Source organism: Rhinopithecus bieti, unplaced genomic scaffold (assembly GCF_001698545.2).
Source record: "Rhinopithecus bieti isolate Rb0 unplaced genomic scaffold, ASM169854v2 scaffold_16773, whole genome shotgun sequence".
NCBI lineage: Eukaryota > Metazoa > Chordata > Mammalia > Primates > Cercopithecidae > Rhinopithecus > Rhinopithecus bieti.
In genome coordinates this window covers 1,673,079-1,692,329 of record NW_016808848.1, presented here as the reverse complement: position 1 = coordinate 1,692,329, position 19,251 = coordinate 1,673,079, and the positions used below count along the sequence as shown (strand labels likewise).

Sequence of the window (19,251 nt, the reverse complement as noted above, 5' to 3'; positions counted from 1 at the left end):
GGCTGCTGTCAAGGTGTCAGCCATGGCTGGGGTCTTACCTGAAGGCTCAATTAAAGACGAATCTGCTTTCAATCCTACTCACATGGTTATTGGCACAATGCACTTCCTTCTGGGTTGTTCGTTAGTCCCTACGTGACTGTTAGCCAAAGGCCATCTTCGGTTTCTTGCCACATGGTTCTTCCCAGCATGGCCATTTGCTTCATCAAAGCCACAAAGGAGAGATTATACTAGCAAAGTTGAAACTACAGTCTTTTGTAATCTAGTTATTTGTGATCCCTTCAGCCTTCAAGTCTTCTATTGATTAGAAGCAGGTTACTCAAGGGGAAGGAATTACACAAGGCTGTGAATACCTGGAGGGAAGAATCTTTGAAGGTATCTCAGTAGCTGCTTACCATGCTCCATTTCTCAACTATACTGTATAGTCCCAGAGAATAGGGCATGTTTATCTTGCTGATCATTGACAGTTACTGTCTGACACAATGTCTGGCACATAGTATGTCTTAAATATTTATGGACTATAAATATGTCTCTAATAAACAACATATGTTTAGATTTGGAAGGTTTTTTCTGGACCAGTCTAACTCTTTGTTTTTTAAGAAACAATATATTTTATTCTTAGTGTTATAAAACTGCTTAGACCTCTGTCATCTTATTTTATTATGTTTGTTTTTCATGCATCCCAGCAATTTCCTTTGAAGAGCTTTCTTTTGCTATATACACTTTTTTTCTTTCCTCTCCGGTAGACATGGTGATGATTGAACCATAGCAGTCCCTTCCATAGTTTCTGTGTACTCTCACTCTTTGCTCATATCCCTCTACCCTCTACTGAAGCCTTCAGTGCTTACTTAAAGCAGGGGAAGCTTCCAGTTTACATGTTTTGGGCTGGTGTGCAGGAAGTAGGACTGTCTCCCTACCAGTTCTGCAAAAGTAGGAGTTGGAAATGTTTTTGGCATCTTCTGCTATTACACAGATATATTTAATACACAAATAGGATGGTCTTATAATTGCATATACCAAGTAAGCTTTTATTGTAGCCTAGAATCTAGTCATTTCTTTTAGAATTAAAATATTATAAGAAAATGTGCTTTATTTCAAGGAATTGATCTAATTTTTAGACTGTTCCATACTATTCAAAAACTGGCAGCTATATGTACCGTGTCACTATCACCCACTATAGTCCCGTACCCACTGCTGGACAGGTTGTAGTCATTTATTCATTCAGTCATGATTCATTCAGTCATTCTTACAGTATTCATTTGCCTTGCATGTATCAAGCACTGCCCCAGGCACTTGGGAACACAAACAATTAAGACACTTAGAGTCTAGTGGGAAACAGACATGAATATAAATGGTATGTGTGGGGTTTATTTCTTTGTCTTCATATTTGGAAAAATCTTCCTACATATATCCAGTATAATTTATATAAAATTTATTTTTAGTGAGGGTATGAGGTAGGGATCTGTTTCTTTTTTTCAAATAGCTATTTGATCAGTCCCTCACCTGTCTGTTTTGAAATGCCACTTTCATTATGTTCCAAGATATAATGCAAATTTCTAAGTTCTCTACCATTTTACTTATCTGTACAGCTCATTTAAGTATTGTAACTTCATAATACATTTCAATATCTGGTGATGCAAGTCCTTCATTTTTTGGTTGTATTCCAAAATGCTCTTTGTTTCCAACTGTTTATTTTTGCATGGTCTTCTTTATTCTGTTTTACCAGTTTTTTATAAGTGATTAATTGGAATTCTGACATCCAAGTTTTGAAAGAGGCTTTCAAAGACCTAGTTTAAATTTAGCTTTTAACATACTTTTCTCTGAGTGAATATGAAACATGAAAGATGATGCCAGGTTTTATTTTTATTTTTTCTGATTTTAAATTATTTGAATGACTTGTTTTGCTGTTAAATGCCACTGAGACTTTAAGTGAAAAGTATAGAGTTTAAAACTTGGTATAGACTTTGCTATTTACATTTATTTTACTATTTTTTTTTTAAAATACCTTAGGTTTAGCCCAAAGGCGTCCCTTCAGCCACCTTTGCAGATTCATCTCTCAAGAACCTCTACTAAGGAAATGAGTGGTATGTTTTCTAAACATTTTTGAGATACGTATTGGCTTCTGGAGCCAAGAAATGTCTGGTGGTGGCTTTTTACATTTGCTGTCACCTTCTGCTGTTTGGAATATATCTTTCCTCCCCTTTTTCCTAATTTCTTTACATCATGAATCGAAGTGATCTTAAGAGAAAATGGTGCCTCCCAAAGATATCGTTATTACACTGACTTGAGGCCTTCCTCGCCCTAGCCCTACTCTGTGTCACCTCCATGTGTGGCCTGCAAAGATGCTTGTGTCCCTTACCCTCTCACCTCTTAGGGGGTGCACCCCTGAGACTTTGGAGACTGAGGCCTCACACAAAGGAAACATCTGCTGTAGATCAAAAGTGCATAAATATGGTACTTAAATTTATAAAAGAGTTTCAGATACTCCACCACTTAAAAGCTAGCACCCTAAACTGTGTGCAGTTACCACTAATCATCTAAATATGAATATAAATAATTATTTGGGTTATAGAATCCAGGCGGGCTGTTAAGAAAACAATAGGAGACATAGTATAAGTCAAAGAATATGAAGGTTAGAAATGCAACCACTGGTTACCTTTTCTTCTCCAACGAATGTGTAAATCCCCTGCTCATAGACCCACCCAGGGAGACAGTGTTTTCGTATCAGTGCTTATGGTGTGTGAAATGTAAGTGTGATTTTACATTATTTGCTGGTTTAAGTGTGATTCTTAGTTGAAATCCTTTTTTTTTTTTTTTTTATAAGAACACATCTCCAGTATTTCTTAATGGAAGTTAATTGAACAATATGATTTTGTTTACATGAATTATTTTACATAGGCATTTTCTGAAACATGACTACATGGTAAAGTTGAATATCCTTTTAGAAGCTTAAATTAGTATAAACTATTTCTACAGAAACAAGAGGACTTACTTCAGGAGGATTGCATTTCACCCGGCAGAGCTGATATGCACACGTGTACACAACCTCTCCTACATGATTGACAGCTCCATTACTACTTTAATTTGTTTAACAAAAGGTGCAGGGACTTAGATGGCCCCAGTGGCCCCACAGAGCAAGTGCGTTTGCAGACACAACTGTGGGTCAGCTGCTGACACACTCTCATTATGGGAGGGTCTGGCCAGTTATGAGAAACTTAATCTTTTCCTCCTTCCAAGTCCTTTTATATCATTATTTGGGAAGAACTTAAATAAATTAGCTATACCCTTAATAGGAAATATATGTGGATATCCTGGAACCTTCTTTTCTGTGTGCCAATCTAAGACTTAGCAAGGCCAGATCTTGCCCTTTGGTGGAAGAGCAGAGTCAGCATCCAAGTGTCTTCAAGGAATAGCTCACTCTGGGCTTCCTGGCATTCTCAGAGGCAGCATCCCCAAATCACACTGTCTCTACCTGCAAATTAAAATAAAAATTACTGAATCCCAGCAGAGATACTATCTGATTAAAATATGCAGATATTTTGCATGTAGATGGTAATATTTAATATACTCAGATCTGTATCTCAGTGTAATTTCCTAGAGATTTGGAATAAATTTCATAGTTCTTAAAATTTCACGACTGTCAGCTATAGTAAACACTCAGATTTCTTTATTGTCTGGGGATACTACTCTCACATTCTAAGTTTTAAGTACAAATGAAATGTAAAAGAGCTATAAAGCCAAAACTTTGTAAATACACACTTATGAAAGATAAATGATTGATATTGGGGAAATAAAAGTGATCTGTGGGTTCCAAACCTTTTATTTATATTTATAAACTGAGGCTAGGATGATGATTATTGTAGATGGATCAATTTTTTAACTTTTGTGTATTGCTAAATTATTTGTTTTCCATTAATAAAGGTGCATATTGATCATAATATTCAAACTCAGGCAGTTTTTTATCTGGTACAAAACTTGTATAAGATCAAAAAGTTATTTGATCTGTTAAGGCATTATTCCTATGTTCTGTGGAATATAGCTTTAAATTCAGTATTGCCTGTAAACTAATATATAAAATGTAATCTTCCTCAGCAGGTAGAAAACAGGTGGTTAAATAATTTAATTATTCTTTACATAGCAAGATCATCTTGATGTTTAAACTATGAAGCATCCTTGCAAAATAAAGGGACTAGGTTCCTTCTTTGGGTGTTTCTTGACCTACAAGAAACACTGCTGGTGATTCAGGGTTAAAACTTAGAATGAGGTTGTCATCGTGCTGCTCTGCCTAATCCTGCTCCCTTCTAAGTCCTTTGGCTACCACAAGCCCACACTATAGCAAAACCTGAAGATGCAAATATTAGGTAATGGGGATAATCTAAAATGTTAAGCATTTTGGTTAATTCTATTATTTTTTTAATTTAAAGATAATTTAAATCAGACTGTTGAAAAACCCAATGTCACGCCTCCTGCCTCTTACACTTATAAAATGGATGAGGTTCAAAACCGCATAAAGGAAATACTAAACAAGCATAAAAATGGCATTTGGATATCTAAGCTTCCACATTTTTACAAAGAGTTATATAAAGAAGACCTTAATCAAGGAATTTTACAACAGTTTGAACACTGGCCTCATATTTGCACGGTACGTTTTTCCTTATTCCTCCCTTCTGATACCTCCTCCCTGCCCAACTTTGAGATCTTGAGTTATTAGTCATATCACTTTTATCCCCGGAACACAAAGCACTTTACATATGTTACCTCATTAATCTTTAAGTCTTAAGATTAACGTATGTCAGTTCTTATTTATAGAAGTATGTCAAAGTTGAAGGCTCTCCTACATTGTAATTGCTATTTTTATGTATTTTGTTTTATGTCATTTTAAAAATGCATTTAATATGTGATAATATGTAAACCATTTTATAATGATTAAACTGTTACCAGTAAACACTGATAACTGCCATTTTAATAACCTGAACTTATTGGGAAGAATTGTTTTATTAGCCTCAAATTTTATTTGCTTGCTCTTGAGCATTTTTAAAGACTTTTAGCTGAGCAAATTTTAGTTATTTTGACTAATTATGTATAGAGTTCTTAATTTTTATTTTGAAATTATATAGTGTTTACATTAAAATTTTTACAAGCCATCCTTAGAGAGAAATTTGGAAATTAGAAAAAAGAAAAAAATTAAAAATGGTTTATCAATTTCCATTTCTATTCCTACTTCAGAGTCTGTGNAAATTTTAGTTATTTTGACTAATTATGTATAGAGTTCTTAATTTTTATTTTGAAATTATATAGTGTTTACATTAAAATTTTTACAAGCCATCCTTAGAGAGAAATTTGGAAATTAGAAAAAAGAAAAAAATTAAAAATGGTTTATCAATTTCCATTTCTATTCCTACTTCAGAGTCTGTGACTATAAGATTATAGATCAGCATAGTTTATTAAAGATATTTGGTCAGCCAGAGATAGAGACAGCTGGATTCTTACACCAAAATAACTAACTTTTAGATGTTTCTTAATGTTTTTGCTTACATAAAATATATTTAAAATATAACTGTTTTAAATGGTCGCATTAACAGCTACTCGATGCTTCTAGGCTTGTAGAATTAAATATGCATGAGGATTATGTATGCTTTGGTAGAGGGCTTTTATTTCTTTAACATATATTTTGGCCCCCAAGCCTATTGGGCAGTGTATCACTCTATTCCATCCAAGCAATGAGGGTCAGAAGCAGAAACACAATATAACTTTCCTATCTATATACTGTGTCTATTACCTTTGTTCAGATGTAATCAATACCAAGTATTAGGTTATGGTAATTTGCTTAGTGAAGTGGGATGCCAGAAAACACTAATCATATTGATGTCTATTGATACCTTTCAAAACTGTTTAACCTCTGAATATTTTTTAACAGACTGTCATTAAACAGTTTTAGACAGTTAAACCATGGTTATTTTTAAACAGCTTTAAACACTTACCCAATGGTTATTTTTCCTCTTCTTATAACTCCTTTTTTTCACCTTGTTGCAAAGCAGAAGCACTGATACTATGCCTAGGACAGATGTTACTACAAGCAAGATTAGATAGTCTAAAGGCAGTGCACAAAGTTCAGGATAAGACAGAAGTTGGTAATGGGTATCTCTCTATATGACTTGTCTCTCTGCATGGCTTGTCATGTAACTGAAGGAGAAATCTAAGTGCAGTGCATTTATTTTTTTTTAAGCGTTTTTTCCTCCAATCATAAAATATTCTATATTAAAATATTGAAAAATAAAGTTATAAAAGAAATAAAAATCACCCATCATTCTACCATCCAGAGTACTGCTTACAGGAATTTCCATTTGAATATCAGAATACACAGCATCAGCTTTAGGAACCAAATAGCAGCTTTGAAATTTTATCTTCAGGGAGGTTCTAATTAGTATGCTGTAAGCCACTTCACATGGATATTGGAAAACATTTTGATGCAGGTGGAAGGATGCTTTGAATCTGTTGTCCTTAACCTTTTGGGTCTGTCCAGTAGCAAAATGTGTACTGAGAGTTTTCAAAGCTAGGGAGAACACAGAGTTATTCACAATGATGAGCCAGCTCCAAGGTATTCCTAGACAACTTGTGAAGGAAGTGGAAATTGTGCAGAAGCTGTCTTGAAAAAGCAAAGATTCCAAGACAGTAAGCCTACAGATCAAGGACACTGCACTCTAAGAGTTCCCATTGGGTCCTAGGAGGACAGCAACACCTCTTGGCTGTTCTAGAGCAGTGGTCTTGTTAATAGTGCTCCTGTTTAACTGTTGTATTTGACTAGTATTTATAAAATGCTTCTGTGTGCTAGCCACTGACCTGGGTGTTAGGGATAAAACAGTAAACAAGACAGACATGGTCCTTGCCCTTATGGAACTTTCTGTTCAATGGGGAAAATAAACGTTGAACAAATAATGATAAGCCTGCAGTGGTTATGAAGGAGAAGTACAGGATGCTGAGGCAATGTCTAAACAGGAAACTCTACATAGTCTGATGAGTCAAGTAAAGCTTCCAGAGGAGGTGGCTGTTAAACTAAAACCTGACAGATGGGTTAGTGTGAGTTAGGTAAAGAGGGAGGAGAAAAGCACCTCAGACAAAAGAAACAGATTGCACCAAAGCCCTGGGATAGAAAAGCATAGTATTTTCAGGAATCTGAAAGAAATTCACTAAGAAGAGAGTTGCTCATGAAGAAGCTGATGAGGCAAGCAGAGGTCAGGTCACTTCACTGAGTCATCATTTGGTGGAAACAGCAGGTCTCAGCCTTGAGGTCACCCAGGATCCATGGCCTCTGGCTAACTTTGATTTCTAGAAAAATTACAAATCTTGGTTGGGCACATTGGCTCATGCCTATAATCCCAGCACTTTGGGAGGTCAAGGCAGGAGAATTGCTTGAGGTGAGAAGTTTGAGACCAGCCTGGGCAACATATCAAGGCTCTATCTCTACAAAAAATAAATTTAAAAAAATGAGCTGGGTATGGTGATGCATGCTTGTAGTTCCATCTACTCAGGAGGCTGAGGTGGGAGGATTGCTTGAGCCCAGAAATTCAAGGTTGCAGAGCTATGATGGCACCACTGCACTCCAGCCTGGGTGACAGCATGAGACCTGTCTTAAATTCCAAATCTTGCAACAATGACTGCTGAACACCAGAGATTTTGTTGAAAATTTCTACTCTCTGAAACTGATAAAGAAACCTCTCCATTCTTACATTAGCCACAATATCTTTCTCCCACATCTTGCCTGAAGCTGTTAGCTGAGGGGCTCACTGGTGGACAGAACTAGATACACTCAGCTAAGGAGAATTTCTGTCAGTAGCCCCAAAACCTACTGATAGGCAACCAGCAGGTAGCTGGGAAACATTCTAAGTTGGGCTGGAGGCAAACCAAGCCTTAATTATAAAACATAACATTTTGTGAACAACAAAATTATAGAACATCAAATGTTGTGAATGAGGAAAAACTGCTTAATTACACTAATTATTCATAGCTTCTACAAGGATGTTTTACTCTTAATCTGTTTTTATTATATATCATTTTCCTATTCGTTAGAAATCACTGAGCTTTAAGTTATTTCGTATCTAATCCTGCAGACTCTTAAAAATTCTTAAAATTCTGAGTTGCATCAGTACAGCAGTTTCTCTAATATCAAAGGAGACAAGAGTTTCTGTCACTTACATAGAGATGTTTTTATATTTTGAGATGTTCAGGAATCTAACTTAACTTTAATTATGGTAATTAGTTGTATGACATAATAAAGCACCTTTTAGCCCATGTGAAATGAATTGCCTTTTTAAAAAGCCTGGACCTTCTGGGGTAAAAACAAACAACTTGGATTTCTAAGGAACTGGAACATAAACAACAATCAATATCCTCAGGCTTAATGGTATTGAATATACTCTATGTATTGAATATATTCTAAATAGCAATGCCAGCAGAAGCAGAAGTGAAGAGGTAAACTGAAGACTTGGAAGTATAATCATAATATTTTTTAAGTGGAATCTAATTTATTTCCATTTTTTCACCAGTGAAAAGAAATATGTAATGAACACATGATTGGAACAATTTTTAAATTTAAATTCAGTGAACATCTGAGTAGAAAAAAGATAAAATAACACTGTTGTAAAATCAGAATAGCGAAGTTGAGGAATAATGAGAAGTTGCTGTTCTGGAACTTGAAACAGAAACTACCCATAAGGCCCCATAGTACACTAGGAGTTTGGGCTTTGAGGTAGATTTTTACCTTGTCATTTCTTAGCTGTATACCTTTCAGCATACAGACCATCCTCTCAGTGCCAAAACCTGCTCTAAAATGTCACTAATTCTACCCATGTCATAGGGTGGTTGTGAGAATTATATAAAATATATAAAGCAGCTATTAATGTGGCATCAGAAACATAATAGGTCTTTAGTAAAAGGCAACTGCTCTTAATTTTTGAGAGGCACCCCAGCCTAAAGCAGGCCAAAACCCACTGCTCAATCAGGGACATGCCCAGCAAGCTCTACAAAGGAGCTGAATACAAACAGAGGAAAAGCTAAGGAGGGAAACACAAAACTTTAACCTGAAAAGAAATAAAGAGCAGTGGAGGAAATGAAGTCAAAATAAACTCCAAGCCAAAGAGAGTTCCTGACGTTTTAACAGTCCACAAATGAATTCCAGTCCCCCTACCCTCCCTGCACCTGCCCCAACTCCTGCCAGAGGTAATGAGAGCAAGGAATAATGAGAGCAAGGAACGTGTCCAATGCACATGGAAAGCCACAGCCACTGGCCAATAGCTATTCCAAAAAGTTCTGCACATGTTCAACTAGGAGAAGACTCCATTATCTTCCTGAAGGAACATGAGCAAGAGGCCTACCCTCAGGCCATGCTAAAGGAAGATGACTTGAAATTTATCCTAATATAAATAATTGCAATGTGTGTCTAAAGACAGCGTTGGTGAAAGGTCTTTCCTAGTTAAAGGGGTGGAGTAAGTGGAAGTGTTGACCTTGAAGTACATGATTCTATTAAATGACTCATCTACGATGGTGGAGAAGAGTTTCTCTGAGTAGATGGTTTGTCAGCAGTCAAGGGTTACCCTCTACAAGGATCTTTTTACCTTTACCTTTGATTAAGTCTTTGTGGAATATGTTACAAAACCTTAACTTTCTCAAAGAGAATTGACTGAAAAACTGTAACCATTTCTGAATATCTTGGACTTATCATCACTAGCCTCAGTACATTCTGGCAGAGATGGTTGTGGTTGTAAGTGATAGGGAATTGAATAGTGGATTGAATGGGTTTAGCTCCTGCATACAAGGTACACCACACCGGCTGCCCTTACATACTTCATATCTGTCCTGATCAGTGCATCTGCATTGTGACACAGTGATGCCATTGGGGACCATTTCCCTATCTCTTTTCTCAGTTGTCTGACTTTTCCAGCACTCGTCACCTTTAGCATAAAAAGGCCACTTCTTAAGTCATCAGCTGGTCAACCTTTCTGTGAACTGGCTGATCGTAGGGTGCAAGCTTCTGGGCAGTGACTTCGATGTTTTAGTTGTTGCTAGGCACTCAGGGATCTTTTATTCACTACTGAAGTCAAGTTTTTAAATGGGATTATTTTTTGTTTTGTTTTTCTTTGTTGTTTTTGGTTTGTTTCGAGCTCATAACTATTATTAATGCTTGGAGTGCTAGAAAGGAGGTCTCTAGGTAAATGTGATTTTGCTGTACTGTCTCAGGTTTGTATTGGGTGGTGACCATATAAAATGAAATTTAGAACTTAATTTAAAGCTTCAACAAAAAGGACTACTACTCTGTGGAAACAAAACTGTGCCCATACAAATGGTTTGGAAAGCTTGATTTAATTGGACAATACCAATTCTGTTATAGAACCCTAAAGAATATTCTAATTTCAGAAGAAAGAGTAAGCTTACCTCAGAGGCCCATGCTAAAGAATTAGCAGGTAAGTCTTCATAGACGCAAAGGAGTTTGGCTTCAAGAATTTTTAAGTTTACAGCACAGGTAAAACTAGAAAGAAAGAATTAAAGACCCTTAGAGTTAAGAGGAAGCAAGTTTCTAGGCATGTAGGATGAAGACTTTCATTTGTCTGAACAAACAGTCTCCTGAAGAAATTCATATTTTAAGTTTTGGGGCCTGTTTCGGAAAAACACTCAAACCATGTTTTTCCTCTGTTCTCACACCACAACAATCAACACAGAAGACTTCTGTGACCAAGTGTGGGCATTTTCCCCACAAACCAAGCAGCGGACACCAGCTGGGTGCCCTCTAATTTAATACCAACACTGTCTACCTGGAGATGGCATCAGATCCCACAGGGTAAAGTCTCAGTCCCCAAAATTGCTGCTCCTCTGCGCATACACTAGTTGCGCAGATCCAGGCCTCCAGAACTTCAGACTGACCAGCTTAAAATTGGGGTTCCCAAAACCTCCTCTTTGGGTTTGATTAATTTGCTGGAGTGGCTTGCAGAGCTCAGGCAAACAGTTCTATTTACTGGTTTATTTCAAAGGATATTACAGAGAATACAGATGAAGAAATGCGTAAGTGGAGGAAGCAGCATGGAGCCTCTATGCCCTCCATGGGCCTGCCACCCTCCAGGCAGCTCTCCAAACCTGTCCTCTTGGGTTTTTGTGGAGGCTTCATTATACAGGCATGATTGATTAAACCATTGACCATTGGTGATCAGCTTGACCTTCCCTTCCTGCCTCTTCCCTCCCTGGAAGTTGAATGGTGGGGCCAAAAGTTTCAACCCTCTAATCCTGCCTTGGTCTTTCTGGTAAGCAGCCCCACCCTGAAGCTCTCAGTCAGTATTAGCATACAAAAAGATAAGCTCTTTGGAGATTCCAAGGATTTTAGGAATAGTATTTAGGAAACTGGGAAGGAAAACCAAATATATATTTCACGGTATCACAGCCTCACATCTGCCAAGCCTAGTATAACTGCTCCAAACTTACAGAAACCCAGAGTGGTGTGAGGGAAGTGCCTCATTCAAATTGTGATTCCAAATGTGGCAGAAATCAAACTGATTATAATGAACTTACAAGAATAGAAAGTTTAAGGCATATTAGGTACAGCATCTTCTGATGATCAGCAGAGGAAGGGGCTTGACTGCATGGTGTAGAGAGTTCATCTTTTATGTTCCCTGTCTCTCCTGTTGGAGGTGGGGGTGGGAGTGTACACATGTTCTGTGAAGTTACAAGTCATGCTAGTTCCCAGTCATTGAACTGATGGATTTTTTGGGTGGACATTCAGAACCAAAGAAAAAAATACAGAGCCACAAAACAAAGAAAACATGAAGGACAAGGATAGGAGTATGGTCCTGAGTCTTCCCCCACAGTAGAGGAAGCCTTCTGACTCCCTCCTCAGGTATGTGCCTGAATCAAGTGGACTAAAGGAACTAGATGCCGTAAAAGTTCCCTTTTGAGAGATCTACCTGAAGTGGTTAGCAGTAGATTATCACACTAAGGAAATAATAAAAGCCATGTTTCAAGTAGATGTTGGCTTGCCTTGGTCATTTGTGAAGACCATAAGACGGCTGTTCTGTCTTGGGAGATGATGCAGGAGATGAACTTGTAAGTCTTGTCAGATGCACCAGAGCCCAGTAAATAATGGACACCACACTGTAACTCACATTATAGCAATTCTTTATCTTTAGCAAGGTTCTTGTGGGATAGATATAGTAGTAGGTCGCTTTCCTAAACCCATTTGCCAGAAAATTAAAAAGAGGTGGCACTTTTTGTAGATGACAGATGGTGATCACAGTAGAATGCCCAGGAAAAGCAAATTTCTATTCGTATGAAAATTTAGAGAGTTTGAGCTGGGTGATATTGTAAAATATATATTTGGCCTTCCCTGTTCTCTGGCATACCATTCCTAAAATCCAAAATGACTCTCCAGAGTAATGTCTTTTTTTTGTTTAAACTAATGAGTGATGACTGGCAACCCCTAGTAGCTTTAGGATGGGGCCGGTCACCGGAAAGACCAAGGCTTGATTAGAGGATTGGGACTTTCAGCCCCAACCAACCTCTGGGAAGGGTAGAGGGCCTAAAGATTAGGTTGATCATCACCAGTGGCCAATGACTTAATCAGTCATGCCTGTGGAGTGATGCCTCCATAAAAACCCAAAGCAGAAAGAAAGCTTCCAGATAGTAGAACATATAGAGCTTCCTGTAGGGTAGCAGAGAGGGCATGGAAGCTCCATACCCCTTCCGGCATACCTCACACTAAGCATCTCTTCATTGGTATTTTTTGTAATATCCTTTAATTTATACATATATCTGCCACACACACACGTGTATTTTTTTAGAGACCGGTTTTGCTCTGTCCCTTAGGCTGGAGTGCAGTGGCACCATCATAACTCACTGGAGCCTGGACATCCTGGGCTCGAGCAGTCCTCCCACCCTAGCCTTCCAAAGTGCTGGGATTATAGGTGCACACTGTCACATCCAGCTAATTTTTAAAATTTTTTTGTGGAGATTCTCACTATGTTACCCAGGCTGGTCTTCAACTATTAGCGTCAAGTGAGTGATCCTCCTGCCCCAGGCTCCCAAAGTGCTGGGATTATAAGTATAAGCTGCTGCACCCAGCCATATCCTTTATAGTAAACCAGTGAACATGTTTCCCTGATTTCTGTGAGCCACTGTAGCAAATTAAAACTAAAGAGAGGCCCTTGGGAACCCCAGCTTGATCCAGTTGGTTAGAAGTTCCAGAGCCCCAGGCTTGTAACTGGTGTCTGAAGAGGAGACAGTCTTGTGGGACTGAGCCCTCAACCTGTGGGATCTGACGCTGTCTCCGGGTAGATAGTGTCAGAATTGAATTGGTGGAATTCAGCTGATATCCAATGCAGAATTGATTGCTTGATTGGAGTGGGGGGACTCCCACTCATTTGGTCACAAAAGTCTTCTGTGTTGATGATTGTTGTTGAATGAGAAAATAGGAAAACATGTTTGTGTTTTCCATACTCATAACTGAAAAAGAATTATATTTGCTTTAAATTGTATTTTTTTTAACTTTAAAAGGAGTTTCATGAATTGTTGCCTTTGAATTGAGAAACCCCTCAGCTAGCCTGGCATGGTGGCTCATGCTTGTAATCCCAACTACTTAGAAGGCTGAGGCAGGAGGATTGCTTGAGCCCAGGAGGTGGAGGTTGCAGTGAGTCGAGATTGTGCCACTGCACTCTAGCCTGGGCAACAGAACAAGATCCAGCCTTAAACAAAAGAGAGAAAAAGAAACGAAACCCCAAAGATTGGAATGAAGTATGTGGACCAGGCATATCTTCCATATCACTAAATTTATCTGTGAATATTTGCCTGAAGGGTTGAAGGATATCTGAATCAACTCCAGGTAGAGTCAGGTTCGGTTCCTTGTTAGGCCTATGTTTTAATCTTAGTAAATGTTCATTTGAATGTATGGAAGCCAAATCATTGGAGAACAAGTGGAATGTAGGCACATAAGCAACCGTTTTGAGATAAAAGAAGAAGCTATTAAAGACTGGAAAGTGCTTACAATTCAAGGAACCAGTCATTAGAGTGGGATATGGTTATGTACTTTAAACAATAAAAATGACATAAAACTGCTGAGGGAAAAAAATCTGTCTTCTAATTCAGATGATTATTTGGCTATGGTTTGTACTTTGGGTAAATTCAGGCTTTTTGGTCAAAAATTCACTTTATAGGCTGACTGGCAAAGTTTGACTTAAATGCTGCAGACACAGCCCTGGAAGCTTAGTACCTCCAGATGATCTTTAAGTATTCTTCTGGAATAAAAGCTGGAAAAATGGGAATTCTGCTCTTGCCCTGGACTAAAGTGGACATAATGTCCCTAACTTCAGTTAAGACAGCAATTCCTATTTGGAAGAACTTGTGCTGGTCATGTCAGAGCTCATTGTTATAGGTTTGATAGGTATGTTATTAGGTAATTGGCACTAATCACATCTAAGGCACAGATGGAGTGGCAGTTTTGGGACTGGGAGAGGGGAGACTAAACATTGAAGTATCCCAGATTCTCAATACACTCCTTGGAAAGAAAAAGATAATAAAGCCGAAGAACCCTCTTTTGGGTTAGAAGAAGCTATGTGGACAGTGAGGGGATGGGGCTTAGGAGGTTATTTTAGATAAGATGGTTTATTGTCCACTGAAATTAGTTTCTACCACCCACTTCAGAGAAAGTGTTGAGATTGATATGTGAAAACTGAAGAAAAGTTTTAAGGTGGGCTCTACGGGCTCCTCTGGGTTTGGCAGCAGAGAACCACCACATCTAAATCTAAAATTAGTCAAGTGCTGCATAACAACATTTTGGTCAATGACGGACTGTATGTATACATGATGGTGGTCCCATAAGATTATAATGGAGCTGGGGGTGGGGGCGGGGGGCAAGATAGCTGACTAGAAGCAGCGGCTTTTGGAGGCTCCCATCAAAAAACCATAATAAGTGTGTGAATCCTTCATTGGCAGCCAGGGTATCCAGGTTCTCTCATCAAAGTAGACTAGAAGGCTGGTGTGACTCACAGAGAGAAGCAAGAACAGTATGGTATGGCTGCCCATCTGAGAGCTACATGGGGAAGGGGAACCCTCTGCCCCCAGCCAAGGGAGGCAGTGAGTGAGTGTGCTACCCAGCCAGGGGAAAATGTGCTTTTTCCATAGAACTATGCAACCCACAGATCGGAAGATCCCACCCATGAACTCACACCACTGGGGCCTACCGTCCCAACGCCAGATCATGCAGATTCTTACAGCCTCTCAGCTGGAATCTGCTTAAGCCTACCAAACTCCTGAGGGGAAGGGCGACCAGCACTGACTGCAGCTGCCTGCTGTCTAAGCTACTGGAGCTCCTTGAGGGAGGGGCAACAGCCAACACTGGGACTCAAAACTGCCTAACATGCTAAGCTCCCTGGGCAGGGGAAGGAGGGCCCCCATTTCTATAGCTCCAGGCTGCGATTTTCCCCTGCTGGAGCCAGGAAGGCTGGATGGCTTGGTCCCAAGACTTGTCCCCACAGCCCAACACAGTGGCTGGGGCAGTCTTCGGTCAGAGTTCCTCTTCAGGCCTAAACTGACCCATCCTTCCTCATTGGGTGGGGCTTCCCTGCAGGATCTCCAGTAACTCCAGCCAGAGGCTCAGGGATAGGATTCAGATCTTCCTGGGCCTGAGCCCCTAGTGGGAGGGGTGGCCGCAGTCTCTACAGACCAGCAGACTTAGCCTCTCCTCCTGGTAGTTCGGAGGAATCCAGGCAGCCAAGACAAATGGGTTTCCCCCCAGCGAAGCACACCCTCTTCACCAAGGAACAAGGGCTTCGTTGAACGGGTCCTGCTCCCTGTGCCACCCAACTGGGTGAGACCCTCCAACAAGGGTTGTCAGACACCCTATACAGGAGCAATCCTACTGGCATCAGGTTGGTGCCCTTGAGGTCAGAGGTCCCTGAAGAAGGAGCAGGCACCCATCTTCGCTGTTCTCCAGCCTCTTTGAGTGACATCCCCAGGCGCAGGAGCAAATCAGATGAATAGTACCTGAAGTGAACCCCCAGCAAACTGCAGCAGCCCTACAAAAGAGGGACCTGACTATTGAAAGAAAAACAAACAAGCAGAAAGTGACAGCAACTGCATCAACAACAAAAAAGGCCCCCACAAAAAACCCATCCAAGGGTCAGCAACCTCAAAGACTAAAACTAGACAAACTCACCAAGATGAGAATCAATGAAAAAATGCTGAAAACCCAAAAAGCTAAAGTGTCTCTTCTCCTCCAAATGATCACAGCATCTCTCCATCAAGGGCGCAGAACTGGGTGGAGGATCAGATGGACAAATTGGCAGAAGTAGGCTTTAGATGATGGGTAATAAAAAACTATGCTGAGCTAAAGGAGCATGTTCTAACCCAACACAAAGAAGCTAAGAACCTTGATAAAAGGTTAGAGGTTCAACCCAGAATTTCATATCCAGCCAAACTAAACTCCATAAGCAAAGGAGAAATAAAATCCTTCCCAGACAAGCAAATGCTGAGGGATTTCGTTACCACCAGGGCAGGACCTGCAAGAGCTCCTGAAAGAAGCACTAAATATGGAGAGGAAAAACTGATACCAGCCACTGCAAAAATATACCAAAATATAGAGACCAATGACACTATGAAGAAACTCCTCAACTAATGTGCAAAATAACCAAATAGCATCATGATGACAGGCTCAGATTCACACATAACAATACTAATCTTAAATGTAAATGGGCTGAATGCTCCAATCAAAAGACACAGACTGGGAAATTGGATATGGAGTCAAGACCCATCCGTGTGCTATATTCTGGAGACCCATCTTACATGCAGAGACACACACAGGCTCAAAATAAAGGGATGGAGGAAAATTTATCAAGCAAATGGAAAGCGAAAAAATAAAAAAGCAGGGGTTGCAATCCTAGTCTCTGACAAAACAGACTTTAAACCAACAGAGATAAAGACAAAGAAGGGCATTACGTAGTGGTAAAGGGAACAATTCAACAAGAAGAGCTAACTATTCTAAATATATATGTATGCAATACCAGAGCCCGCAGGTTCATGAAACAAGTTCTTAGAGACCTAAAAAGAGACTTAGATTCCCACACAATAATAATGGAAGACTTTAACACCCCGTTGTCAATGTTAGACCAACAAGACAGAAAATTAACAATGATATTCAGGACTTGAACTCAGCTCTGGATCAAGTGGACCTAATAGACATTTACAGAACTCTCTACCCCAAATCAACAGAATATACATTCTTTGCAGTGCCACATGGCACTTATTCTGAAATTGACCACATGATTGGAAGTAAAATGCTCTTCAGCAAATGCAAAAGAACTGAAATTATAAAAAAGTCTCAGCCGGGCGTGGTGGCTCACGCCTGTAATCCCAGCACTTTGGAAGGCCAAGGTGGGTGGATCACGAGGTCAGGAGATGGAGATCATCCTGGCTAACACAGTGAAACCCCATGTCTACTAAAAATACAGAAAATTAGCTGGGTGTGGTGGCAGGCACCTGTAGTCCTAGCTACTCACGAGGCTGAGGCAGGAGAAATGGTATGCACCGGGGAGGCAGAGCTTGCAATGAGCAGAGATCGTGCCACTGCACTCCAGCCTGGGGGACAGAGGGAGACTCCCTCACAAATAAAGAGAGACCACAGTGCAATTAGATTAGAACTCAGGATTAAGAAACTCTCTCAAAACCATTTTATGGAAATTTCATGGAAATTGAACAACCTGCTCCTGAATGACTCCTGGGTAAATAATGAAATTAAGACAGAAATCAAGAAGTTCTTTAAAACCATTGAGAACAAAGAGACAATGTACCAGAATCTCTGAGACACAGCTAATGCAGTGTTAAGAGGGAAATGTATAGTCTGCATGCCCACATCAGAAAACTAGAAAGATCTCAAATTGACACCCTAACATCACAAAAGAGCTCTAGACGGGCAAGAGCAAACTAGTCTAAAAGCTAGCAGAAGACAAGAAATAACTAAGAGAAGAATTGAAGGAGGTGGAGACACGAAAAACCCTTCAAAAAATCAACGAATCCAGGAGCTGTTTTTTTTTTTTTTAAAGATTAACAAAATAGATAGACTGCTAGATAGACAAATAAGAGGAGAGAGAAGAATCAAATAGACACAATAAAAAACGATAAAGGGGATATCACCACTGACCCCACAGAAATACAGACTACCATCAGAGAATAGTATAAACACTGCTACACAAATAAACTAGAAAATCTAGAAGAAATGAATAAATTCCTAGATGCACACACCCTACCAAGACTAAACCAGGAAGAAGTCAAATCCCCGAATAGACCAATAACGAGCTCTGAAATTGAGGTAGTAATTAATAGCCTACCAACCAAAAAAAAAAAACCCAGGTCCAGATGGATTCACAGCTGAATTCTACCAGAAATACAAAGAGGAACTGATATGCTTCTTTCTGAAACTGTTCCAAACAATTGAAAAGGAGGGATTTTGCCCTAACTCGTTTTATGAAGCTACCGTCATCCTAATACCAAAACTGAGAAGAGATGCAACAACAACAAAAAAACTTCAGTCCAATATCCCTGATGAACATCAATGCAAAAATACTCAAGAAAGTACTGGCAAACTGAATCCAGCAGTACATCAAAAAACTTATCCACCATGATCAAGTCAGCTTCATCCCTGGGATGCAAGCCTGGTTCAACATATGCAAATCAGTAAATGTAATCCATCACATAAACAGAACCAAAGACAAAAACCACATGATTATCTCAATAGATGCCGAAAAGGCCTTTGATAAAATTCAATATCCCTCCATGTTAAAAACTCTGAATAAACTACGTATTGATGGAACATATCTCAAAATAATAAGAACTATTCATGACAAATCACGGCCAGTATCATATTGAATGTGCAAAAGCTAGAAGCATTCCCTTTGAAAACTGGTACAAGATGAGGATGCCCTCTCTCACCACTCCTTTTCAACATGTATTGGAAGTTCTGGCCAGGGCAATCAGGCAAAAGAAAGAAAGAAAGGGTATTCAAATAGGAAGAGCAGGAGCTGAGTTGTCTCTCTTTGCAGATGACATGATTTTATATTTAGAAAAGCCCATTATCTTAGCCCAACAGCTTCTTGAACTGATAAGCAACTTCAGCAAAGTCTTAGGATACAAAATCAGCATGCAAAAATTACAGGCATTCCTTTACACCAACAATAGATAAGCAGAGAACCAAATCATGAATGAACTCCTGTTCACAACCGCTACAAAGAG

The 19,251-nt window shown here is 39.4% G+C and overlaps 1 protein-coding gene across 1 annotated transcript in view; it reads left to right on the top strand.

Moving 5' to 3' along the window:
* TDRD7 (tudor domain containing 7) overlaps positions 1 to 19,251 on the top strand; it is an 86,981-nt gene that overhangs the window by 23,196 nt on the left and 44,534 nt on the right. Inside the window, exons 5-6 of the mRNA XM_017887599.1 lie at positions 2,008 to 2,081; positions 4,422 to 4,639. Coding sequence (XP_017743088.1) covers positions 2,008 to 2,081; positions 4,422 to 4,639 — 292 coding nt within the window. The remainder of the gene's footprint in view (positions 1 to 2,007; positions 2,082 to 4,421; positions 4,640 to 19,251) is intronic.